The sequence below is a fragment of the Alosa sapidissima genome, chromosome 11 (assembly GCF_018492685.1).
Source record: "Alosa sapidissima isolate fAloSap1 chromosome 11, fAloSap1.pri, whole genome shotgun sequence".
NCBI classification, from domain to species: Eukaryota; Metazoa; Chordata; class Actinopteri; order Clupeiformes; family Clupeidae; genus Alosa; species Alosa sapidissima.
In genome coordinates this window covers 23,427,050-23,453,720 of record NC_055967.1, presented here as the reverse complement: position 1 = coordinate 23,453,720, position 26,671 = coordinate 23,427,050, and the positions used below count along the sequence as shown (strand labels likewise).

Sequence of the window (26,671 nt, the reverse complement as noted above, 5' to 3'; positions counted from 1 at the left end):
TTGGGAATCCAAAAATGACAACTTTTTTCATGTACAATCTGTACAGTGCTTTACATTCTCAGATTAATCTTATTATGTCTCAATTAAATTTGATCCAAAATGCCCCCCTCCCCCCCTTCCGCTTTTGGTGCTACCCTGACTTCTGGCTGCAGTGTAGCTGCAGCACAATAAGTAGATGCAACATATTGGGTACTGAAATATTCACAAGAATCCATAGAAATTGAATCTTCATGTTGTGTTATCCAATATTAGTTGTACAGATGTATAGTCTATCTTATACACACTCATTGAACCAACAAAGTAAATGCAAAAATAGAGACATTTTTGTAATCATTCCATATTTAGGGTAGTCATTCCATATCAGAACCCCTGAAGTATAATCCAAATACAAGCATGAAACCTCAAAGTGTTACCTTTCATTTGAGACCAGGATTATGCTTCTACACAAAGGGGTTCATGTGCAGTAAGCATTTGATCGTCAGTATGCATTTTGGATAACAAAAAGTCCTATGGGGAGTATCCATAGGCATTTTACAAAACGCATGGGCATACCTTGGCAAATAATAGTCTAAAGCACTCATATTTTCATTCTATATTGATCTACTTTTGCACACAACTTCACAAGACCTGGTGCTAGGGCTCAGTTGTGTTTCTAAGGGATATCAAGAGACCTAGAGGGCTGAAATGTGGTCAGTTCAGAGATGCTTGTAATCCGGCAGAAAGAAAAAACTATATTCTAGCCTCTGTAACTCTTTGTGAGTACATCACACATTTATTGTGACTGTTTCCTACGAAAACTAGAGGTTCTCAGCTTTCAATAGAGGTCCAACATTTGATGGTAGGCCCCAGAAGAGGTGGGAACAATGCCCTTGTAAATAGTCACAGTGCAATTTCAGGCAAAAACTTGAAATTCTTTTTGAGAGTTAAGCTTTAAACACAGGACACACATTAAACACAGGACACACATTAAACACAGGAGGACACACAGCAAACACAGGACACACTGTAAACACAGGACACACATTAAACAGAGAACACATACGGTATTAAACACAGGACACACAGTAAACCCAGGACACAAATTAAACACAGGAGGACACACAGCAAACACAGGACACACTGTAAACACAGGACACACATTAAACACAGGACACACATTGAACACAGGACACACATTAAACACAGGACACACTTTAAACACAGGACACACATTGAACACAGGACAAACATTAAACCCAGGACACACATTAAACACAGGACACATACGGTATTAAACACAGGACACACAGTAAACCCAGGACACACATTAAACACAGGACACACATTAAACACAGGACACACATTAAACACAGGACACACATTAAACACAGGACACACATTGAACACAGGAGGACACACTGTAAACCCAGGACACACATTAAACACAGGACACACATTGAACACAGGAGACACTGTAAACACAGAACACACATTAAACACAGGACACACAGTAAACATAGCAAACTCTTGCCCTGACCCTGGAACACAGGATACATATGAAACACAGCGCCCTAGGAGAAGTGTGCATGGACAATTAAATATCTTGTGGATAGGGTCTTGTGAATAGCTGTTTGCTGCATAGCTATTTGAATATTAATACCCCTACTCAGCTCCTGAACATGGACCTGACACCAGAACCTTAACATACAGGAAATAACAGGGGGACAGGGCATCCTAAAAGCTTCATAAACTAAAACCCCAAATCCCCAATAACATCAATGCACCATGTTCCCCCACAGTAATGACAGGGTTGGGCAAAAATACATACAAATTCATTTTAAAATAAAATATAAAATACCCTAATTTTAAGTGTATCAAAATAAACTACACAATACAGTCGCCATGCCATGTATCAAAATAAAATATAGAATTTTTGCATTTGTATTGAAAATTCAATAAATGGAACATGAAATCACTTTGCGAACCTTCCATATCTGTCTATTTAATCTATTATGAACTTGTCAAGTTGTACAAAGTGGAGACAAGTGCCTGACATCGTCAATGCATGCCCAGATTGCTTGCTATTGCACTGTGTAACGCTGTTGATCAGGAAGGATCATGACCCTTTTAGTTGTTTTTTTAACTAACTGGGGAATTGGGTAAATGGTATTTTCTCATTGTGTTGCTTTATGTGATACATGGGGGAACTTGTTGAGCAATATTGAAGGTTAACCACACGACCGGTTCCATGTGTGTTTTCCGATTAAGTGATTAAGAAACTGATGAGTAGGCCTAAAGTTCCAAGAAACTTGATGTTGTGTGTGAGCAACCTACAATTACTCATCTTGCACTGGATCATCTTCCTGAATCTCAATATTCTGATCACAACAAGTCTGGGAAAATGACTGTCAGCACCAGTCAGAGGCTACATTCATTGTTTTGCACTTTTATGATGTCATGACATCACCAAAAGTAGCCCTATTGGTTTTACCAAAAATATCTGCCAGTATTTGTAAACTACAAAAATACCCACCTATGAAGTATTTGATACAAAATACGAAGCCATTTTCTTCAACCCAATACAATACAAATTACAAAATACTATATTCTATTTGAAATGAAGTATAAGTATATAAGTATATATACTTTTTTGATCCCGTGAGGGAAATTTGGTCTCTGCATTTAACCCAATCAGTGAATTAGTGAAACACAAACAGCACAAAGTGAACACACAGTGAGGTGAAGCACACACTAATCCCGGCGCAGTGAGCTGCCTGCTACAACGGCGGTGCTCGGGGAGCAGTGAGGGGTTAGGTGCCTTGCTCAAGGGCACTTCAGCCGCGGCCCACTGGTCGGGGCTCGAACCGGCAACCCTCCGGTTACAAGTCCAGAGTGCTAACCAGTGGGCCACTACTGGTCAAAAGTTTGGGGTCACTTATACATTTCCATTCCACTCCATTATAGACAGAATGCCAGCTGAGATTGGTTGCATTGTTTTTTTAATCAGGACAGCAGTTTTCAGATTACATTATGTTCTTACATAATCGCAAAAGGGTTCTCCAATGTTTTCTCAGTTAGCCTTTTAAAATGATATCAGATTAGTAAACAAAATGTGCCTTTGGAACATTGGACGAATGGTTGCTGATAATGGGCAACGTAGATATTGCATTAAAGATCAGCCATTTCTTTCTACAACAGACGAGAACCCTTTTCTGTCTGTGTAATGGAGTGGGAAATCTCTAAGTAACCCCAAACTTTTGACCAGTAGTGTACGTACACTACAGTACAGGCCAAAAGTTTGGACACACCTTCTCATTTCAATGCATTTTCTTTATTTCCATGACTATTTACATTGTAGATTCTCACTGAAGGCATCAAAACTATGAATGAATGCAAAGTTATTTAGCCCACAGATGAATATTTGTCAAGTTATGGTTTGCTGAATATGGTATTAAATTTTAAAAAAGCAACTTTGAAGAAACTAGAATATAAGACATCTTTTCAGTTATTTCACACTTTTTTGTTAAGTACATAATTCCACGTGTTCATTAATAGATCTGATGAATCTACAATGTAAATAGTCATGAAAATAAAGGAACACATTGAATGAGAAGGTGTGTCCAAACTTTTGGCCTGTACTGTATTTGAAATACACGTATCAGAAATACTGCCCAATGCCCAGCCCTGAGTGCCGATTCCAATTTCCATGACAGACAAAGATCTCAGCTAGCTCTGACATTTCGAGCCCTTACTGTTGTTGGACACAAGCGCTGATAGCATGTAGACAGCCACCCTCTTCTGGGTCACAGGCACCTCTGGCTGCAGACTCTCCACCAGGTCTGCAAAAGTGTCCTTTCTGCACAGGGCCTGCTTACAGTAGGCTAACACAGAGAGAAAAAGAGAAAATAGACTTTATATGCATTTACAAGCATATATATTTAGAGATAACCATGATATTGTCTGTCAGAGCTAATGCGTTAGGGACACACACACACACACACAAACGTGCACGCGCACACACACAAACACCAGAGGTATTTTTACCATAAGACTCAGCCAAGGCACCAAGAATGAAGAGAGCAGTCTGTTTGACCTGAGGATGGGGACTGGCACGGGATAGGCTATGCACAAACATCACCCCTCCCAAATTCTGGAAAAACTCCACATTCTCACCTGATGGTAAATACACACACATGGTGACGACTGGTCAACTGAACAAATAAACAAATTTAAATACGTTGAACATAATCTAACCTTTTTAATCCCGCAAGCCTATTCAATTATAAACAGCCAAATATTTTTCATCTAAATACAACAGAGCATTTCAAAGTATGTTAAGAGTTCATAAATGCACCTGAAAGGTGTGTAATGGACTTTAGGAAGACTGGCAGACCTTACCGCTTTGCTGGCAAATAGAATAAATTGTGAGGAGTGCTTGCTTCTGAGAGTCTGGACATTTCATTTGGCATTTCAGACACTCCAGCAACAGACTTAGGTCAGTCTTTGTAGCTGTAAAAGGGCAAGCAATCTTGTCATTTCTCTTTAGAAAGGCTCATATGTAAACTAGTATACAGGTGCATCTCAAAAAATTTAAAAATCATGGATAAGTTCATTTTGTTCCATACTTTATTTAAAAAAGTAAAACTTTCATATAATCTCAGATTAATTACACACAAAGTGAAATATGTCAAGCCTTTTTGTGTTTTTTTTTAATTTTTTTATCTTGATCATTTCAATCTTGATGATTACGGTTTACAGCTCATGATCAAAAATGCAGATTCTCATATATATGTGAATCTGTATATATGTGTATATATATAATAATATTACAATACAGATTTATAATACAGAGATGTCGACCTTGGATGAGCTCTAATCAGTTCCAATGGTTTCCTGAACCTTTAATCTCAGTCTCGCCAGGGCAATGGACTTTTCTCACGATATTCTAATTTATTGCGATGCACCTATATTTGCCTTCATAGTTGGTCAACAAGCCATTTAATTTACCATGTTGCATCTTTTCAGTAGTAATATGAAAGGTATCGGTGTCCTTGATTAGGAAAAGAGATCTGTTCAGAAGAGAATTCAGAGTTAAAGTCAAATCGATAACGTTAACTACCGTACTTTCACAGCCTGTCCTGCCTGCATGGGATGAGTTGGAAGCTGCGCATTCAATAAACATAAACAATGCAGGTTAGCAGCTAGTCGAGGTTTACACAACTTTTTAATGTTGACTTTAGATTCCACTGTCATACTATTCTATGAATGTAAGTTACAGTAAAGTTACCGTCATCTATCTACTACTGCATTGTGTTACTGTGAGGAGCTCGGAAAATTAACTTGACGTTAGCTGACAAGCTAGTGTTAGCTCGGTTAATGTTACCTGGGGTAGAGGAAACTGTAATAATACTGATATTACACAGATAATACTTACCAGGAGAAATTGAACAGCTTAGCGAGTTATCTTCAGCGAATTAGGCGTGACTGTCTATGTAAAAGAGTTAACTTTATTCTTACCTCATAACGTTAATGTTAGCTAACCATCGCTAACAGACTAACGCAAGTTTATGTAGCACACAGTCAGATGTCTGCTTGCTTACAACTAATTTAAAGTCACATTATTTAAATTCGAATAGCCTCTTTAAAGTGTGTTTCGTTACACTACCGTAAAGCACTTAAAAAAAGGTGTGATGGCCATATCAATGGAGTTAGTTACTCTTCAGTCTTGAAATGAGGTTGTTTTAGGAAAACATCATGAATTCTAATTGATGGCGCGTGCTGGATGTCATGGTCAAGGATGCACTTCAGTGGATTCACGCGCTCCTGTCTCTGAAATTTGCCTCATATCTACACCCAAGAGAAGTAGGCCTATACCAACCACAGTGTAGGCTACACACACAGTAACATATTAAAATAAATACTGGTTGACATATTCAATAGGTTGTTCTGTGTCACCACACATTGCTGGTGGCTTCAACCAAGAGAGACTAGATACAAGGATACAAGGAAGTTTATTGTCACATGCATATAGTTACTGGAATTAAGAAATGCAGTGAAATTATGTCTGGTGTCAGATAACCTTGTGATAATTTTTTGTGCAAAAAAAAACGTTCATTATATTCAGTGGTGTACAAGTCTGGCTTCAGAAAGTAAAAGTCCTACAAGAGAATGTCTAGCCTACCATGTTTTGGTTCTACCCTGGTTCTACCTGGGCACTTATTAGCTCATCGACCTGGTTGACCAATTAGAATCAGCTGGTTTAAGGAATGATCGTAGTAGGCAGTAGCCTACTTCTATACTGTTTGCTCTTCTACACGATATTTGAAGTGTGTAAAAACTTTAACCTGTGTAGAAACCAGATGCTTTTTTTGTGGTAACTTATATCCAATGGTAAACGCCAACGGTATGAGGCGTTTTTTGGTAACTTATGACTGCTAAACGGAGAAGAAAGGGTTAATAATATGACGTAAAGGAAAAGGCAGGAAGTAGACACTGTCAATCTGACACCGGGGAGGATTTGCTACCCCCGTCAGTGTTGAATCTGGATCTAACAGGTACTGTTTGAATGAATAAACCTCCAGCATTAGTGCTGACAAAATCTTATACAATGATTTCTGACTCTTTCACTTTATAGTAACTTAAGCTAAAGCTGCTTGTTTGGTTGTGTAACTGTTAAATTATGCAAACAAACTAACGATAACGTTAGCTGACAACATTAGCTTGTTCACAATGTTTGTTTATGTTTACTGCTAGTCTCGTTTTGTCAGAAATTTGATTTACACATTTCATGTGAGTTGATTTACACATTTCATGAGAGTAGTGTCCATATAATTTGCAGACTAGACAAATCGATGAATGTGTTTGTTTCATATTACTTTGACTGCAAGCTAACATTGACCTCTTTAAGTTGGTTAAGCATTAACGTTATCGCCATAGTCTCCCGTTAACCCGTTACCCTGTTCGAAAGAATTGCGCAGTGTTGGAATTGTTCCTCAGTTGCCTAAGTTTGCATGATAAGTTTGTAGATTTTTCAATCAAACTCCCTGCTCTGAATGTAGTCCAAAAACAATGTAGAAGTTAAGCTAGCAGTGGAAAGTTTAATTTTAAATGGAGGTTCCTAATTCTACTGTAGCCTAGTCATGTAGGGAACTACTACAGCAACTGTGGCCGTAATGTCAGCACTGAATTATTTTCCTTGTAACGTGTATGGTTATTTCTTATAGATGTTGGTTTCCCGTCTGTGGCCTGTTAGACACTCTGGATGGGATGTCGAGCTGTGTGTGTAAGCGAGTCCTCTCTCAGGTGCGGAGCTGCAGCACACTGGTCCTCCCTGTCTCCTCCAGTCATACTGTTCTCCACAGACCTCTGCCGTCTCTCCTCTTCTCCTCTTCCTTCTCTTCCTCCTCCCACTCCCCCTGGCCTCGGCCAGTGCAGCCGGTGCGCCCCCTCTCTTCCCACACGCATGGAGGCTCTGACGAAGACGACTATGGCCTCGCTTCCTCCAGCTTCCAGGTGGGCCGGCTGCAGATCGACAGCGTCCTGCGCGCCAACGAGCAGTCGGTGCGCATTCCGGAGTTCGACGGGCGTGGCGGCCCGAGCCCCGTGCTGAAGTTTGAGAGCAACCAGCTGGGCGCCAACGCGCCCCTGGAGGACCGGCGCTGCGCCGCCACCTGCCTGCGCACTCGAGGCATGCTCTTCGGCGTCTTCGATGGCCACGGGGGCCACGCCTGCGCCCAGGCCGTCAGCGAGCGCCTGCCTTACTACGTCGCCACGGCGATGATGCCCGAGGCCAGCCTGGAGGACCTAGAGGTCGCCATGGAGACGGGCCGCCCCGTGCCCCCCATCCTGCAGTGGTACAAGCACCACAACGACTACAACTACCGGGAGTCGGCGGAGCTGTACGTGGAGCACCTGCGTGTGTTCTGGCAGGAGCTGCTGGCGAGCGAGGAGCACGGAGAGGGCTTGAGTCCGCCGGACGCCCTGAGCTACGCCTTCCAGCGCCTGGACTCCGACCTCTCCCTGGAGGCGCAGGTGCCGCTGGCCAGCGACCTCATGCGCAGCACTGCCGTCCAAGCCGCCTTCGCCGGCAGCACCGCCTGCCTGGCCCACGTCACCACGGATGGCGTGTACGTGGCCAACGCCGGAGACTGCCGCGCTGTCCTGGGGGTAGGTAGCTCCCGTACACTCATCTATGCTCCTGTACTCCGGCAGCTATGACTGTCCTACGCAGTAGGAAGTGAGACCAGGGCCTGGCCTTTGGGAAGAAAAGGTTCCCTACTGTGTTCACAGGCAATGCTGTTGGCCATGAGTGGGGAGCTCCTGGGGACTTCTGTGACACTACACATTACATCTGCCATGGTGTTCTGTTGTGGTGTTCTTGTCTTGTTGTTTTGAAGCGCAAGGTGCGGTTATCCCCTTTCTCTCACTGCTCCCCTAAACACCATCGGTGTGGCCGTTATATTTGGGCAAGGAGCTGAACAGATCTCACATCGTAAGGTGTCTAGTCAGCATGATAAAACATCTGATCATGACTCTGTCTGTTTACTTTGCCTAGTTGTTCTGTTTGCCTGCCATTGCAAGACATTGGGAAATTGAACTGTGTAGTGCATTGCAGCAGCATCAGTGCCACGTTTTTTATGACCACTTAGTTGGACTGTAGCTTTGAATGACTTGAGAACTGTATTTTAGACGAGTCATATCTAATGTCTAATGGCCTTAAAGTGGTGAAGGGAATCGGCCCAGTCAATCAGGCCACTACAACTGAGCAACATAACGTTTTCACGATCATTTTGATGGCACATAACCTCACAACATGATGAACGCCACTACTGCCATTGTCTGAGCAGCCCTCTGTAGCCGATTACTGACCTAGCAACTTTCTAGTTTCGGGTAGGAACACTGTCAATCCAAGTACCGTGGTTGGCCAAGAGTGGGGAACTCCTGGGGATTTCCGTAATTTCAGAGATAGATACACACACACACACACACACACATACTTGATCCCCAAGGGGAAATTCAAGGTCTCAGTAGCGTACAGACATCACACGCAACATGCACTTACAGCAGAAATGGTAAATATAAGTATAAACATATAACAAAACTCCACTGTACAATAGAGACAGTAGAAGATAAGAAAACCTAACAATACTAAATATACTAAATTAAAAAAATTTAAATCGGTGCTGTGTCTATGTAGCCTGACTCTAGTCAGAATATGAGTCTGATACTGCACCATTGGGATGTAATTATGGGGTGTGTTTCAACCGATACAGGGGGGGAATGCCTCTGAACTCAATTGGATAGACCTAACCAATCAGAGCAATAAAATAGCTTACCGTGAGGTGTAACACATGAACCATCCTTCTTCTCCTATATCCCCTCCGTTTTTAAAAATAATTCTGTTGAACAGTGATATGCTACAAACATGTTAGTGTATGCTACAAACATTGGCTAGTCAGTAGGCGATGCAATGTGTTGATTGGCTCTGCAGAAACTGTCAAGACAGTGCCAAAATTCGCTGATTGGCTCTTCAGAAACGACGCCAAAACACTGCCAAAATTCGTGTCTGTAAAAAAGTTTTGTAGCTTCTGTAGTGTATGTATGTGAATGCTGGTCTGTAGTGTATGATTATATAGGAGTGCTGGTCAGTATTGTATGATTATGTATGTGAGTGCTGGTCTGTAGTGTATGATTATGTATGTGAGTGCTGGTCTGTAGTGTATGTATGTGAATGCTGGTCTGTAGTGTATGATTGTATGTGAATGCTGGTCTGTAGTGTATGATTATATATGAGTGCGGGACAGTAGTGTATGATTATGTATGGGAGTGCTGGTCTGTAGTGTATGATTATGTATGTGAGTGCTGGTCTGTAGTGTATGTATGTGAATGCTGGTCTGTAGTGTATGTGAATGCTGGTCTGTAGTGTATGTGAATGCTGGTCTGTAGTGTATGATTATATATGAGTGCTGGACAGTAGTGTATGATTATGTATGGGAGTGCTGGTCTGTAGTGTATGATTATGTGAGTGCTGGACTGTAGTGTATGTATGTGAATGCTGGTCTGTAGTGTATGTGAATGCTGGTCTGTAGTGTATGTGAATGCTGGTCTGTAGTGTATGATTATATATGAGTGCTGGACAGTAGTGTATGATTATGTATGGGAGTGCTGGTCTGTAGTGTATGATTATGTGAGTGCTGGTCAGTAGTGTATGATTATGTATGTGAGTGCTGGTCTGTAGTGTATGATTATATATGAGTGCTGGACAGTAGTGTATGATTATGTATGGGAGTGCTGGTCTATAGTGTATGATTATGTGAGTGCTGGTCAATAGTGTATGATTATGTATGTGAGTGCTGGTCTGTAGTGTATGTATGTGAGTGCTGGTCTGTAGTGTATGATTAAATATGAGTGCTGGTCAGTAGTGTATGATTATGTATGTGAGTGCTGGTCTGTAGTGTATGTATGTGAGTGCTGGTCTGTAGTGTATGTATGTGAGTGCTGGTCTGTAGTGTATGTATGTGAGTGCTGGTCTGTAGTGTATGTACCGGTATGTGAATGCTGGTCTGTAGTGTATGTATGTGAGTCCTGGTCTGTAGTGTATGATTATGTATGTGAGTCCTGGTCTGTAGTGTATGATTATGTGAGTGTCCGTGTGCTGCTGCCATTGCAGGTGCAGGATGAGGACGGCAGCTGGAGTGCGGTGCCGTTGTCTCGTGACCACACAGCGCTGAACCCCGACGAGTTGGCACGCGTTCGGGCGCAGCACCCGCCAGCGGAGCGTGACACAGTGGTGGTGGACGAGCGGCTACTGGGCATGCTCATGCCCCTGCGCGCCTTCGGCGACGTGCGCTTCAAGTGGAGCCGCGAGCTACAGGAGAGCGTGCTGGAGAGCGGCGCCTCCTGCTGCGACCTGGAGGAACTGCACCTCTTCCAGTACTCCCCGCCATACTACCTGACGCCGCCCTACCTGGACGCGGCCCCCGAGGTGACCTTCCACCAGCTGCGGCCGCAGGACCGTTTTCTCATCGTGGCGTCCGACGGGCTCTGGGACGAGCTGGGCAACGAGGAGGCGGTGCGTCTGGTGGGGCAGCACCTGACCGGGGTGCACATGCAGGTACCCGTCTCCGTGCGTGACCGCCAGCTCAGCCTCGGCCAGATGCACCAGCTGCTGCTGCGGCGGCAGGCACGGGCGGCGCCTGCCCTGGACCAGAACGTGGCCACGCACCTGATCCGCCACGCGCTTGGCACCAACGAGTACGCCGAGCTGGACCAGGAGAGGCTTGCGGCCATGTTGGCTCTGCCCAACGACCTGGCGCGCATGTACAGAGACGACATCACCGTCACCGTGGTCTACTTCAACCCCAACCTGCTCAAAACGCACCACGATGGCAGTGGCTAAAACAGCCCATCACGATAGCAGTAGCCAAACCTCTGCATATAGTACACCTGTGTAGGGTTCACCTGTCAGGTTGCACCAGTTTGCTCCTTTATGACCCTTCCCCTGGCATCCCAGCTCATCTCAGTCTGGAAGTAGCTTGTGACGCCATGTGTGGGACAACATGCTCTAGGCGTGCTGGGAATCATCTGCAGACAGCGTGTTCATGAAGCCCAGATCAGGAAACCTGTTCAACTCCAGTGACATGTACATAGATACTCGTGACTACTACCTTGGAGATTAGTTACTGAGTTGTGCTTGATACTGTATCTTATTGTGTACACCCTTTTTTCTAGGTTGCTTTTTTTCAGACTTAAAAAGTCAACTTTAGGTCCACCTAGGACCTAAGCTCTCTGAGGGTCCTATAAAGGGATTAATGCAGCCTCAGCCTTACACCTGTGCTGTGCTGCAGTCTCAGACCCAGAGAGAGGCTCTTCAGAGATACAGCCCTTACACACATGCTTCTTCCCCATACACACACACACACACACACACACACACACACACACACACACACACACACACACACACAGATACACCCCTACACACACACAGATACACATGCATGCTCCCTCCCCAAAGATACACACACACACTCCCTCCCCACAGATACACCCTTACACACCTATCCCCAGATACACCCCTACACACACACACACACACACACACACACGCAGAGATACACCCCTACACATGCATGCTCCCTCCCCACAGATACCCCTACTCAGTTACCCCTGCTCCCTCCCCAGCATTGAAAGCTCCTGATGGGTCCTCTTCAGCTGCAGCAGTCTACAGCCCCATATGCTGCAAACTATAAGATCTTCCAGGGCCCTGCATTCACCACACATGGGTAGCCATACTACATGTTAATACAGTTTAACCATTACATGTGAAACTAGCTTTAGCATTTACATGTCTATGCAGTTAAATCATATGTGAAACCAGTTTATTTGAATTTCATGTTAATGCAGTTTACTGTAGTTGCATATGAATATGTGTAGCTTTTTATGTTGTGTCGATCACTGCCTCACTGATGGAGATTAAGTTTGTATTAAGTCTGTTACAGTTTATTTAATTTAATTTCAAGCAGTTAAAGACTAGTAAACAAATCCTGACTTCAGCATTGTCTACTTCTGCAAAGCATCTGCCATTTGTGGTGGCAACTTGTAAAGAACCAGGATAAACGGTCAACTTTACTGGGGCGTGGTAAGGTGGAAATATGTGGTTCATATGTGCTGTGTTTGTTTCATGATGAGTGCATGTTCCCTTTCCACACTTTCAGCTTCAGAGGTAAACTGGAGATTGTGTGACATACGAAACTGGGTGTGGATGACATGACAGCACACTTCAAATGTTTGCTTTTGCTTCGTAGCACTTGACCAGTGGGGTGTACTACGAATCTCGATTAGTGGGTTAGCGAGGTATGTTGCGCTCAAAGCTAGGGTATGCTGTGACACGAAAGTGGATTTGTTTTAGTGTCGCTATATCACCATGGCATCTTATGCTGTCAACCAAACCTGGTCGGGAGGAGGTTACATGCTAAGAATGCGCTTTAATAGTGCTGTGCGTGCAAATATCCCACTATGGACGTGCATACCATACAACAACTGATGGCAATTGATTTATTTGATGTTCTAGGTTAGACACAAAAAATGCCCGCAGTGTAGATTAAGCTATCTCTCATGAATGCGGAAGTAATTGTTTTTAAATAGAGGCGGTCTTGTGCATCTCCACGTTACACGATTGGCCAAAGTCATCCAAACACCGAGAACGCGCACAGATCTGAGCTGAAAGCCTAGTTTGACAAATATCACATAACTGCAATCGTAGTATCACTTAACGTATACCCCTGAGTCAAGGCTTTGTCAAGCCTCGATATGTCTACATAGCCTAGATATGTCTAACGTGCTTCGTAGTATACCCCACTGTTTGAACACACAGGGGAACATTCGTAGGCAGAGGTAACACTGATGGTGATCATGCAGTCAGTCAGCCTCCCAGTGGAGGGCAAGGGTCGCATCATGACACCCACTACAGATAAAGCCACCACACCATCACACAACTCATATAAACATCAGTCACACCATCGTACAACTCATATAAACATCAGTCACACCATCACACAACTCATAAACATCAGTCTCAGTCCCTCATTTTCATTCTGCATTACCTTTATTGTATCACCCATCCAATGCAATACAGTGTATGACAAAGGCCTGCAGGGACTAGCCAAGCCACTCCTCTGTAGCAGACAGACTTTCTGATATATATATTGTGATTGAAGTCAGGCTCTACCATGCTAGTGTGCTTCAGAAATATACTGGCACCGTCTCAGTCTCACTTTTTAAAAAAGCCTCCTCTTCAATACACTGATTTCAATACTTTCACTACCTATACCAGAGACTTTCTAATGAGGAGACGCAGCACTCAAAAAATCCTCCATAGAAATGCATGGGGTTAGTTTGTAACGCCAATATGGCAGTTGTCTACACATATCCCACCCCTTCCGTGGCAAAACATTGACATTGAGCCAACCATGTGTTGTGTTGTGAATACATTGAGCCAATCATGATCTCGCCGCTGGAGCAAGATTGGTGTCGTGAAGCCTTGCGCACGTGCATTTCTGCCGAAATAGATCCCCGATAAGTGCCCAAAAAGCGTTGCAATATGGCCGCCGAGTGGAGGGACTTGCCTAAAAGGCCTATACCAAAGTCCTTTTAGGCAAGTCCCTCCACTCAGCGGCCATATTACAACGCTTTTTGGGTACTCATCGGGCATCATATTCGGCAGAAATGCATGTGCGCAAGGCTTCACGACACCAACCGTGCTCCAGCGGCGAGTTCACAACACATGATTGGCACGATGTCTGCACAACACAGCACACAATTGGCTCAATGTAGTCACATCACACCACATGATTGGCTCAGTATATACACATGTCGACGTTTTGGCGAGGAAGGGGTGGGATATGTGTAGACGGCCAACTAACCCCATGCATTTCTTTTTTTGGCCTTTTATGCCTTTAATTTACATGACAGTAGAGAATGACAGGAAGCGAGTGGGAGAGAGAGTCGGGGTGGGATCCGGAAAGGACCACGGGGCGGGAATCGAACCCAGGTCGCCGGCGTACAGTGCAGGTGCCCCAGCCAGCCGCACCACGGCTGGGGCCACCCCATGCATTTCTATGGAGGATTTTTTGAGTGCTGTGTCTCCTCATTAGAAAGTCTCTGCCTATACTCTACCAAGGCACAGTTCTACCCAGCAGAGGGGAGAGAGAAGCACTGAAGAATGTTGCCACCTGCTGGAATTAGGAGGAACTGCACCTATACAGGAAAATCAGTCTGTTCTTCAAACCCTCTGCTCATGTGTTACAGTAACTGTCATTCTTCTGCTAATTCCTAAAAACAACCAACAATGAAAAAAAATATCAAACAAAAAAATATTCAAAAATTAATTAAGTAGCACTAATACACAGTACTTTGAGGCAACTTCCATATAAATCTAAACTAAGGTGAATTCCAGTGGAGGTAGATCAGCTCACGCTGAGCATGTTGGTGGCAATTAAAAACATTTTTTTGCACTTCCCATGGTGCATTTCAATCCCCAAAATAATTTAATCCCTATATACAGCATACTGTAGAATGCAGTTGTCCACATTCAGAGCTGAGAGTTGGAGTTGGACCTGTCTGATCTGAGTCTAAGACAGTGGCTCTAGCTGGACCATCAGTTACATCTCTGGAGCACGTTGCTGCTCACGTTGGGTTCCTGACAGGCGCTCTGATTCCATAGATCCGTCTCAGGAGAACCGAGATCTACGGAACCGGAGTCTGTAGAACCAGAGGCTTTAGCTCAGCCCATCTCTGTTCTAGACGTTGCTTGACAGACTGGGGGGCGAAGGTGCAGCCTATGGCCTTCTGGGATAGGTCCCACATGGCCTCCCTGCTGAGGTCAAAGGTCGAAGCAGCAAGCTGGTACTCCTGGGAGAGGTCAGTGCAGAACACACCTTTGTCGTCCGTCTAAGAACCGAACAGGTGAGACTGCTTAGTCAAGGTGCTTCATACTATTTATATATACGTATATACGTTACGTATATATTTATATAGTATACTATTCAATCATACAATTATTATTTCAGTATCTCAAGTTTCAAAATTGGAGATTCACACATCCAAACAGATTTCCGAAACCACAAAAGGCATTTTGCACTTCACTGGGAAGCACTTTTTTTTCTTGTTTGATACATCAAAAGTCTTTGTGTCTTAGCAGTACATGGTGTGTTTTTTCTTTGATTGGGCAAGCCTCACATTCTTTAAACACCTCATAAATCGCTAGATATTCAAATACCCTGCTAGTATGCAAATGTAACATCAGTAATGCTCAGATACCTGTGGTTCAGGAGGTGTAATGGTGTGTGTTCACAGAGGGAGGGCGCTACTCACACAAATGACACAGGGATGGCCCAGCTTGTACCAATATAGGAAGTGATGTTTATCATAGGAGGGGACGGTCTGACCCTTCACATTAGAGGTCAAGCACAACTCTGCAAGGGACAAATCAGAAGACCTTCAGAAGACTTTCGTCAACAATTGAAAAATCTTCCAACTCCTTAAAAGGCCATTTATTCATTCATTCTGAAGTATTCTTAAAGACATCTTGGTTTACCCAGGGGTATGTTATTCTATGTAACTTACACAGGGGTATATTATAGACTTTACCCAGGGCTATATTATTGTGTTTAACTTACCCAGGGCTATATTATTCTGTTTAACTTACCCAGGGCTATATTATTCTGTTTAACTTACCCAGGGCTATATTATTCTGTTTAACTTACCCAGGGCTATATTATTCTGTTTAACTTACCCAGGGCTATATTATTCTGTTTAACTTACCCAGGGCTATATTATTCTGTTTAACTTACCCAGGGCTATATTATTCTGTTTAACTTACCCAAGGGTATATTAATTTTATTAACTTACTCTGCCAGGGGTATATTATTCTGTTTAACTCACCCTGCCTGGGGTAGGCTATACTATTCTGTTTAACTTACCCAGAGGTATATTATTCTTCCTAACTTTCTCCACAAGGCTGTCTGTCCCCCCAGCCTCAGGGTGGAGGAAGGTCCCGTGGCCGATGCGGTCAGGGGGGAGATTCAGCAGAAGCTCAGACTCCTCTGCCTGAGACGAGACCTGGGAGAGCATGGAAGGAAAGACCTCAGAACGCTATGCACAGATACACACCATCACTGCTACAGTATGCACAGATACATACCGCATCTGTAGCTCCTCAGAGGCAGTGGGAGAGACTATGACTAATCTATCAGTAATATTAAATTAGCATTAGTATTACTAAACTATTAATATCGATCTATTAAGCTACATTCACACCTGGCTTCTTTCTTGAAGCTGCCAGCGTCCGTTTTACATTATAAATGTCTTTTCAGAAGAAAGTGCCCTACATCAAGCGTTTTTTAGACAGCTGACCAACCACACTACTGTGCTGTGCTGTACTGTACCTCAGAGAGATGCAGGGCCAACTTCAGTCCACAGCTCTTGGCTTTCTGCAAAGCAGGGAGGAGATCTCGACCATGGCCCACCTGACACACAATGCAACTCATCAGATTAATTTAACAATCCCAGTCCAATATGTCGAGTAGCATTTTTACAATAACAGAAACAAGGCCTAACCCCAAGGATTTGAGCTCCAATTAGAAATTGAAGCAACCCTTCAAAAAAACTCACGGTAGGATCGCCACTGAGATCCAGCCCCAAAACCACGCCATCGCTCGACAACATGAAGTTCTCCGCCAGCTTCACCGTCTCCATGGCAACCTCAGGGCCATTTCGGCGGTCAACGGCCACAAGGAACCTTTGCCACAAACATCAGCGCACAACATTTTCTATCCTCTTTGAATCTTGTTTTAAACCCTGTCTGGGTCAGACAATGATGTATTTACAGTGTAGGGTAATTCCAGTAGTAAAACTAGTCTTAAGAGCAGAGCATTTCATACACAAAATCTTTGCAGGAAATTAGCAGGTCAGTTTAAAAGTTACTCATTCTGCTGGAACAAACTACCAGCATCGTTATCACTACCTGACTTCGATGTCAACACCCTCTTCCTTGCACTGCTGGATGGCTCCAATGATAGTCTCCACATAACCCTTCTTTGTCAGCCCTTAAAACAACAACATAATGATAAAAAATGCTGTGTTGTGCAATTCCTAACTTAAATAAAGGGTGTTCACCAAGAGATTATTAACCTGATTTGGGCTCCTCACGAGGAGTGCTCCGTAACTCCAGGTACTTCACTCCGTCATCTGCAAACTCTTTGATCACATCTTTGGCGACCTAGACCACCCCCACCATTGCGTAATGTTAAAAATTAGCCCATCTGTATGATATGGGAAAGGGAGAGAATAGCACTTACCATTAAAATGTCCTCTTCAGTATCAACCAATTGATGAATGACCTTAAACACTTGGAAACATCTGGGGAGGACAACAAGGGGCTTACCTTACATTCACAATGAGGTCTATCTAATATGCAATCTCCATTAACAACATGCTGACCAACAACAATCAATGACCAGCTATCAATGAAAGGTCAGGCACTTATTTTCCATGCTTCTGTCCCAACATCTATCCATGAAGAAAATATTTCAAGAGATCGCTTCTCGGCCTTTTGGCTAAGATCAAGTGTAGTATCTGTTCTTATCAGTTTAATATCTGATACGTCCTCTACCCGAGGACCATATATTAATCTGATTTTTGGAACAGGGAGACGGAAGAGGGGCTTGCTCCGTCCGCTCCACGCATTGGGGCAGCCGTGGCCTACTGGTTAGCACTTCGGACCTGTAACCGGAGGGTTGCCAGTTCGAACCCCGACCAGTAAGCACGGCTGAAGTCAGGGATGGATTACTGCACGGGCCTACCGGGCCCAGGGGCCCAAGGGGTCAGGGGGCCCTGAAGCCCAAGCCTTTGCATGGAATCACTGCCTCAATATCAACAAATCAGGATGTAGGCTATTAATCTGATTGAATTAAAGTATTGACCATCCCCAAAATGCACCAGAATACAGGAAATCACATCAAACAAATGAAAACATTTCTGGGAGAGGACCCCCAAACCCCCCCTCCCACATATGCAACAATTAGTGGGGGTGTGTAACACTGTGTGCGTTTCACTAATTCACGGATTGGGATAAAAGCAGAGACCAAATTTCCCTCACGGGATCAAAAGAGTATATATATACGTATACTTATACTTATTTGAGGATAAAGACGGCAGACGGCCTAGACTAGAGAATGCCTGTACAAACCAGCGAGAATTACATGCAGATACGACGCTTGTTCTGTGAACTTGCATACGCTCATAGCTAAGCAGTTGTAGTTGCCGGAGTATCCCGAAAGGCTTACGATTCCAGTAGACTAAACAAGTGACTTAAAGGACTTACTCATCAAGTGTCCGTCGCTGACCACTGCGAATGGCAGTCATGCTGTGTTGGATGTTCAGATGCGGTTTGCGAGCGATGAGTTTGTCTATGGTCTCAGCGCTCACTGAGCCATTGAGGTGAGCATGAAGCTCCTGTGAGACAGAGAAGAGAAATAACGTTACAACTAAACTTAACATCACAACCAATGTTTCATGAATCACTGAAGTACTTTTATTTACCACAATTGTGTTGGTAAAATACTAAATTATCCAAGGCACAAGGTCTATTGTATATATTTGTGTGTGACATATGATGAGACAACCCGCGAATCGATTGTTTCAATTAATGTTTCAATAAATAACGTGATGCACATACCACTTTAGGTAACTGGCGGTAGAAATTAGTTTCATCTTCCATTTCGCCGTGCGACCACTTGGTTTTACAACCCCTTTATGTTAGCTTAATACGTCACGCTCTAAAATATCTTGTGTACTATGAAGACTTTTTTTTTAAAACTAAACTTACAACAAACAACGTTAACGAAATGTATATGACATGTAGTGCATCACAGAAATCCTTCCTCTATACCACTTACCAGTGATAATGGTTCCTACGTCCAGAAAGGCAATATCTTCAACTCGTCAGTTCTTTCTTAAAACAGGTTATAGCCTAAGGCTACTACTACAAAGAGCAATACGACCAATAAGATGTATGAATCAATGGTTATTCAAATACATGTTTAATACATGGTTAATAGATTAATATGAATAAATAAATAATAGATTTGGAAAAAATGTTAGGCTCAAATTGAGTTCAAATTCAGTTTTTCAGAGTCTGATTTCAAGGACAGTTTGAATGTTTTAAAAATGTTGTCTTTTCTTCATGTTAGTTTTATCTGGGAAGACAATGATATTGGCCTATGTCATAACACAACATATTGTATAACTATGTATGTTTCAGTAACACCAGATACACAACTCACAGATTCGTCTAGGTTCACTCAGATGACATCCAAACCAATGTTCATCAGATGACATCCAAACCAATGTTCATCAAATGAAGGTCAAAAGTAGCCTGGCGGGCCATCCTATATCATTTAAATGTATAGTCTGGAATCGAACCATTCACCTTGCTTAATCCAAGGGGCGGGCAGAGAATTGTCTTTCAAACTGCCTAGGCATGCAATAGGCCAGCCCTACGACCATATCCGTATCCGGTCGGCAAAACGGCAAATACATCCTTCTTCGAAAGGAATGACTTAAGTGCATTGTGTTGCTCAACTTTCAAAGAAAAACACAAGTCCAACTCCTCCAAAGTTGACGCCAACGCTGATTCAAACAACCGCTCTTCGTTCGCCATAGCCACCTTCCTTGTTGTTCACCGTCGCAGGACTGTCGTTATCCTGTTAAGCCCGCCTTAAGACTCTCTAACAAAATAGAGCGCTGTGATTGGATGACGTCCACGGCGTCAGCCAATAGAAATCCCTATGGTTTGATACTAGACGTACAGGCTGAGCAAATTAATTTGCTGCCGCTAGGGTGCGTCTAGATTTCTAGGCTAGGTCAAAAGGTCATGCATATATGGCTAGTTATAGAAAATTGTCCAAAAATTGAAAAGAAGAGGCAGAAAAAAGCAACAAATGTAAGTTTAGTATAGTAAGTGTAAGTGTAGCCTGCTGTTTTATCATAATATGGTCATTTCTGGATCATGTGGGATACTATGGTAAGCACAGTAAGTAACCAAATGTACAGTAATGCAAATGACACAAAGTCTGTACTAAAGTCTGTGATATTCTCACCTAAATCACTTTACCATCAGACCTCGGAGAGAGCAGAGCAATGGCAGCACTGTCAGGTGCAGAGAGAAGAAGTCAGTTTATACTATATATATATATATATAGTATAAGTATCCTGGTAAACTTCTCATTGTAAATCCTGTGGATCCTGGTAAACTTCTCAAAGTAAACGGTAACACTAAAACAAGGGGCTACATTAAGATTTTTGGAGGAAAAGATCAGGCAGCCTGCCGAGAGACCTGCAACAATAAGCGGCATTTGACCATTAAACCACACAATGATCCAAAACATATAGCCAAACAAGGCAAGAAATGGTTAACAAAGAACAATAGCAACATTTTAGAGTGGTCCAGCCATAGTCCAGACCTCAATCCGTCAAAAAAGTGAGCATGAGGCCAGAGTGATGGCAAATAATCGTTCCTGCCTCAAAACCCGGGTTGCTGCTAAAAAGGTGCGGTCTAGAATCATTGTGGAGACATGGAGAGGCTTGGTAGGTATTATGAACCATTTTGAGAGCTGTGAATGCAAATAAAGATGTTTCCAGTGATTGTTAAAAAAAGGGTATGAATAATTTTGGACATGCCATTTTTCACAAAAATGTTACAAAATACAAAAACACTTCTTTTTTCGATTCCATGCTTCTACCACATTGTCTTACAACCTTTTGGCATATGGCAGTGTCATTTTCAGTCGGAACAAACATATCAGTCAAGAGAAAATCAACTTTAAATCAATATTTGCCAGGGGTATGAATAACAGAGCAATGGCAGCACTGTCAGGTGCAGAGAGAAGAATTCAACTTAGTCCATTGCACACAACAAATCCAAAACAGTGATAGTTAATATTTTTATTTCAGGAAAACAGGAACCACTTGAATGTTTTGGGTGATATTTACAAATTGTATACTTTTCTTTGTTTCCTTTTAAATGGCCATGATCCTATCATGTTTACACACATCTATTTTACATAATTTACTTTACAACGTGTTGAAGATGGGTTTTACATTTTATACACCAAGTTACACGTAACATGAATTTACACAGAATGCTACATCAATTCAATCCTCACACACACACGTGACAGTTTACATATAAAACATACTGAGCGCATGGACTTCCTCTCCTCTCTAGACACTGAACTTCCTGTCCCCACCCCTCTCTCTCTCTCGATCACATGACTTCACACTTGTCGGCGGTCTTTTTGAGGTCGTCCACGGTGGCCTGGGCCTTGTCCTTAAGCTGGTCCAGGTCCATGTTCTGCAGGCTGGTCAGCTGACCCAGGACCGACTGCTTGTGCTCCTCCTCCTGGTTGTCCTCGGCGATCATCTTGGCCAGCTCCGTGGGCAGCTCGACATCGTCTCCCGCCTGCTGGATCTGAGTGGCGTCCAGTTCGCTCTGGACACAGATTTACACATTGGGCAAAGTCTAAAGTCTAACTAAAGCTTGCTAAATAACTACAAATATATTTGCAAATTTAGTCTAACTAAAGCTTACTTAACAACTACAAATCTATTTGCAAATTTAGTCTAACTAAAGCTTACTTAACAACTACAAATCTATTTGCAAATTTGAGAGAGAGAGAGAGATCCTAAGCACAAACATCGGTGGGTCAGCTAAAAGCTGTCTCAGGCCACATGATGCCATTAAAGTAAGTATAAGTATATATACTTTTTTGATCCCGTGAGGGAAATTTGGTCTCTGCATTTAAACCAATCGTGAATTAGTGAAACACAGCACACAGTGAACACACAGTGAGGTGAAGCACACACTAATCCCGGCGCAGTGAGCTGCCTGCTACAATGGCGGCGCTCGGGGAGCAGTGAGGGGTTAGGTGCTTTGCTCAAGGGCACTTCAGCCGCGGCCCACTGGTCGGGGCTCGAACCAGCAACCCTCCGGTTACAAGTCCAGAGTGCTAACCAGTGGGCCACGGCTGCCCCCAGTTCATTAGTTCATGCACAAGAACTCTGCTCATAGCCTGACTTTGCACTTTGCCCAGCATTCCAATTAGGGCCCGTGGGTTCAGGTGTGGAACATTAGAGAAGAGGTCAAATGGGCAACCGTGGCCCACTGGTTAGCACTCTGGACTTGTAGCCGGAGGGTTGCCGGTTCGAGCTCCGACCAGTGGGCCGCGGCTGAAGTGGCCTTGAGCAAGGCACCTAACCCCTCACTGCTCCCCGAGCGCCGCCGTTCCTAACAACACTCCAGTATACTATAGTAATCCGTAAAGAGATATTGACATGTGTGGCGATGATGGTCAGACCTTTGGCAGCCGGTACTTTTCCCTGAAGTGAGTTCGGATGGTGGCACGCTCGGCTTTCTTCTGGGCAAAACTATCATCTCTCTCCTGCCTATAAGAGCATCACAGATAAATAATCTCATACACACACACACATATACCCACATACACAACAACAATCAGAGACTTGTTATGTTTTAAAACAATGATGCTGGCCAAGACTGGCCGAGACTCCATATTTTGAAAAACATGATATATGAGCCTGAGTATGTGGAAAGATGTGGATGCACAAGTATGTGGGCCCTTTAATGGTCAGGTGTCTTTGCCCTGGCAAGCCTGTGAGTGGTGATCGGACACACCTTCTCCGATTGGACACACTTTCACTGACACACTGCCTGGAGAGTCAAAGGCAATCAAACAGCTGTCACTCGGAAATGAAACCCTGCAGATTCACATTAGACCAATACTGGCATGCCTTTCATTCCAGTGAAAACACACACACATACACACACAAACACACACAGATACAGACACACACATATACTCTCTCTCTCTCTCACACACACACACACACACACATACACTATCTCTCTCTCTCACACACACACACACACACATACACTCTCTCACATACACACACATACACATTTAGATGGCAGCCTGTGGTCATCACAAGAGAGCAGCCAGTCACCATCCTGCTCAGTACAGCACTCATTTATTAGTAACAAAACACAACATGTGTACTTAAAGAAACAACAGTACACACACACACACAGCTCAACATGTGTACTTAAAGAAACAACAGTACACACACACACACACACACACACACACACACGCACGCACACAGCTCAGTAGGAGTGACATGGACGAGCCTTCTCTCCTAATGTGAGCTCAATGGCAGTACACACACACACACACACAGCTCAGTAGGAGTGACATGGTCTTCTCTCTTGATGTGGGCTCAAGTACACACACACACACACACACAAAGAGAGAGAGAGAGATGAATGTGCCTTCTGTCCTGATGTGGGATCTCTGCCCTGCGCTTGGTTGCCTGCAGCAGGACACTGCTGGGATTCCTGAGACTCAGCATGTGCGGAGGATCTTATGAACATGAATCTTTAGGACAAGGTGACATAGCCGATCGATTGGAGCATAGCGCGCTGGATAGAAATACCAGCGTTCCGGGGAGCAGCTCACGTTACACTGGAAAAGTTTTTTTACACGGAAGGACAACATGGAAATAGAATCTGAAATGGACTGGAAAGAACACCTGCGTATGATGGCAGCAGTGATTCAATTCAGAGCTGCAAAGTGGTTTACTTCAGAGAAACATTGATATTGCGCTGCATTTTCTCAGTCATGAAGATTAACTTGATGTAGTTTATCACAGCCCACGAACCTACTGCTAGATAGGATAGGGAATAATGTCACACACACACACACATGCACATTCATTTCTTAGTTTTCATATCTGATGCCCAACAGGAGAAATCTCATTTCACAGTAGTGTTTCAGATGAGAGATCTCTCTCTCTCTCTCTCTCTCACACACACACACACACACACACACACACACACACACACACATTAACAAGACAGTCGACTGAATCTAACACCAAATTGTCTCACTTTTCCTCTGCCAGTTGCTCCTGGTACTGCTCGAACTCTTCTTGGGTCATCCCTTTCGCCGCGGCCTCGGACTTTTCTCCCTCTGGCTTCTCCTCCGCGATGCCCCCCGTTAGATCCTTCAGCTGCCCGCCAATCATGTGTTTCACCATGAAAGCCATCGCGCCTTTCTGTAAAGAGACCTAACTGGATACTTCTATCAATCGAACTTGAGAGAAACGTTTGTTCAAAACACTATAAATAACGTTCCCTGAGTAAACGGTGCTGTTAAGCGAGTTTTCCTGAACGTTTGTGATTAATTGACATTATTGTATTTTTTTAATCGATCTCCAAGCAGAATGGTAGATAATTTCAGCACCCGAATGCCGCGCACAGTTCCTCCTCGCAGTGGACCATGGCGTGAGTGGAGCGTTTCTCTTTATATGCATGTCCTGCGCTTACATGAGGATGCGCACACACGCCAGCCCGTCACATGCATCCTACAACATCCAGCGACAGCACCATAAATATAATGTTCCTTACACGACAATATTCCCATTCATTAACTTTCACTTACACAGATGTGTGCGCAACTCGAGTTGGAAATTTAAAGTGGAAAAAGAGTCGGCGTGAACGCGAGTGTAACCTTTAGAAGAAAGAAAAAGCGAAAAAAGAAATCCATAGGCCTATCTGTTTTTTAGGTAGCTTAATTTACTACTTAAAGATTTGATTTAAATATCTCGGAATGAATATGCCCTTCAGCCAAATTGGTAAATATGGGCATTAATGTCTCTGTGTGCTCAGAGATGTTTTGCCGGAGAACAAACATGGGAAATGTAAAAAGGGAGAGAGTGAAAGAGGGAGTGAATTTAGGGCGCGTTTTTGTATGCCCAGGGCTTCCGGCTGTTGTCTAACAAGTCCTTAATGATGCGCCCTTGGACACTGAGATCTGAGTAATGCGAGTTGTAACCATGCGCTTCACACCGTTCTCCTTAGAACACAGTACAAAAGTACTTGTGTGTCCATTGATGTGGGGGGGATTAACAGAGAATGAGAGGTATTTTTTACCTTATGCTTGTTGCATTATAGCCTAACAGTAGGTGTTTATGAAGGATTTACTGTAAGTTTCCATTAGAAAGCCATCATACCATAATCTCTATTCTCCTCATTGTTTGCTCCATTTGCACTGTGTAGACTGCCTACACAGTTCTACATGTGCAGCTCATCACTTTGCCAACTGAGTGGTCTTTTCATCCAGATGAAAGGTTGCTAGATGATGACAGACAAATGGAAATGATAGGTATAATCAAGCCTATTGTTTTGTCTCTCAGTGAGCGCAGCGCAGCAACGCTGATCTCCTGCTCCTCCGCCGCTGGGACGCCCTCTCACCTCTGAACTCTCCCATGACAGCACATCCAAATCCGTTACGTAACAAACGAAATACCACAACCTCCCAGTGACTGTCTTCAAAGATCACACACCATCCTTCTCTGCTCCTGGGAGATGGCTTACAGGAGGGGGTTGAACAACTCACTACCCACCTGCGAGTCACACAGTGCTTGAGTGTGTCTGTGTGCAAAAGCCTGAGTTGCTCCTATGGGCTTGCTTCATTTAGCATCCCTTGAACGCACAGCATATGGGGCATTGAGAGGAAAGCATGTCGCTGATGGCATCTCCCCTTTGTGTTGGCTGGAGAATTATGTTCTATTGTCAAAGTCGCCACCTGCCCCTCAGTAAGGTCACAACCTCACACACACACAAAGAAAGGGCCTGTTATGGCCAATCATCACAACCTATTTGTTTTTGTGTGTGTTCATTTGCTTACAGATAAACACACACACAAACAGAGAGAGAGATTTATGCTGAAGTGCCTCAAAAACAGCGTAAAACGGCAGTACCTGCTGGGAATGGATCAAATCTGCATATCTTGCCAGTGGATATGACTCAATGTGGTGTGGCTTTGGCGCACGTGTCAGCGTAACGTAGGCTATGTATGGAGCACAACAGCCTCAGGCTGCTGTTCGTGATGTACGGTTGAGCACACTTCAATAGAAGCTCTGTGAGTCATTTCTGTACAGCAAGAAGGAGGCTGAGTTACATGTACATCACATTCATGGATTATTTGTATTAGGTGAATAAGGACATTTTGAACAGTTTGAATGTATCGGCTTGTCAGCGTTCGAGCATGAA

General features: G+C 43.7%; 4 protein-coding genes and 1 pseudogene across 8 annotated transcripts in view; 2 read left to right on the top strand and 3 right to left on the bottom strand.

Moving 5' to 3' along the window:
- The window catches only part of terb1 (telomere repeat binding bouquet formation protein 1), a 28,491-nt gene extending 22,721 nt beyond the window's left edge, over positions 1 to 5,770 (bottom strand). For 2 of the 3 annotated variants that reach the window (XR_006035031.1, XM_042109861.1), the window contains exons 1-5: positions 5,414 to 5,770; positions 4,987 to 5,048; positions 4,378 to 4,488; positions 4,024 to 4,152; positions 3,732 to 3,860 (exon numbers count right to left, since the gene is read on the bottom strand). Coding sequence is in view for 2 of the 3 variants with exons in the window: in XM_042109861.1 (XP_041965795.1) it covers positions 3,732 to 3,860; positions 4,024 to 4,152; positions 4,378 to 4,488; positions 4,987 to 4,996 (379 nt within the window). In the remaining variant the exon portion in view is untranslated. The remainder of the gene's footprint in view (positions 1 to 3,731; positions 3,861 to 4,023; positions 4,153 to 4,377; positions 4,489 to 4,986; positions 5,049 to 5,413) is intronic. The other variant, XM_042109860.1, reaches the window with a different exon arrangement.
- pdp2 (putative pyruvate dehydrogenase phosphatase isoenzyme 2) lies at positions 5,086 to 12,609 on the top strand. Of its 3 annotated transcripts, none has more exons than XM_042109863.1 (3): positions 5,086 to 5,172; positions 7,203 to 8,145; positions 10,649 to 12,609. In XM_042109863.1, the coding sequence occupies exons 2-3, from the start codon at positions 7,246 to 7,248 to the stop codon at positions 11,375 to 11,377; spliced, it is 1,629 nt and encodes a 542-aa protein (XP_041965797.1). In that variant the 5' UTR covers positions 5,086 to 5,172; positions 7,203 to 7,245; the 3' UTR covers positions 11,378 to 12,609. The 3 variants fall into 3 exon arrangements, with proteins under 3 accessions (XP_041965797.1, XP_041965796.1, XP_041965798.1); XM_042109862.1 differs by lacking the exon at positions 5,086 to 5,172 and adding an exon at positions 6,206 to 6,533; XM_042109864.1 differs by lacking the exon at positions 5,086 to 5,172 and adding an exon at positions 6,555 to 6,768.
- A 1,938-nt stretch (positions 12,610 to 14,547) lies between these two features.
- adal (adenosine deaminase-like) lies at positions 14,548 to 19,409 on the bottom strand. The gene is made up of 10 exons (XM_042110347.1): positions 19,217 to 19,409; positions 18,863 to 18,993; positions 17,838 to 17,898; positions 17,671 to 17,758; positions 17,504 to 17,585; positions 17,152 to 17,278; positions 16,926 to 17,006; positions 16,461 to 16,599; positions 15,853 to 15,953; positions 14,548 to 15,429 (listed from the first exon to the last, which is right to left on the bottom strand). The coding sequence occupies exons 1-10, from the start codon at positions 19,256 to 19,258 to the stop codon at positions 15,226 to 15,228; spliced, it is 1,056 nt and encodes a 351-aa protein (XP_041966281.1). The 5' UTR covers positions 19,259 to 19,409; the 3' UTR covers positions 14,548 to 15,225.
- On the top strand, positions 18,076 to 18,238 carry LOC121724719 (annotated as a pseudogene).
- A 2,103-nt stretch (positions 19,410 to 21,512) lies between the features above and the next one.
- On the bottom strand, positions 21,513 to 25,099 carry LOC121724063 (complexin-3-like). The gene is made up of 3 exons (XM_042110398.1): positions 24,506 to 25,099; positions 22,896 to 22,983; positions 21,513 to 22,030 (listed from the first exon to the last, which is right to left on the bottom strand). Exons 1-3 carry the CDS (start codon positions 24,661 to 24,663, stop codon positions 21,806 to 21,808), a joined length of 471 nt encoding a protein of 156 aa, XP_041966332.1. The 5' UTR covers positions 24,664 to 25,099; the 3' UTR covers positions 21,513 to 21,805.
- Positions 25,100 to 26,671: the final 1,572 nt, after the last annotated feature.

Coding starts and splice junctions, on each gene's coding strand:
- adal (XM_042110347.1), bottom strand. CDS start 19,258: ATGGAAGATGAAACTAATTTCTACCGCCAGTTACCTAAAGTG. Junction 17,586..17,670: donor TCGTGAGGAGCCCAAATCAG/GTTAATAATCTC, acceptor TGTTGTTTTAAG/GGCTGACAAAGAAGGGTTAT. Junction 17,279..17,503: donor GGTGTTGACATCGAAGTCAG/GTAGTGATAACG, acceptor TTTGTGGCAAAG/GTTCCTTGTGGCCGTTGACC.
- pdp2 (XM_042109863.1), top strand. CDS start 7,246: ATGTCGAGCTGTGTGTGTAAGCGAGTCCTCTCTCAGGTGCGGAGCTGC. Junction 8,146..10,648: donor ACTGCCGCGCTGTCCTGGGG/GTAGGTAGCTCC, acceptor CTGCCATTGCAG/GTGCAGGATGAGGACGGCAG.
- LOC121724063 (XM_042110398.1), bottom strand. CDS start 24,663: ATGGCTTTCATGGTGAAACACATGATTGGCGGGCAGCTGAAGGATCTA. Junction 22,984..24,505: donor GAGCAACTGGCAGAGGAAAA/GTGAGACAATTT, acceptor ATGCTCTTATAG/GCAGGAGAGAGATGATAGTT. Junction 22,031..22,895: donor AAAAGTACCGGCTGCCAAAG/GTCTGACCATCA, acceptor ATCTGTGTCCAG/AGCGAACTGGACGCCACTCA.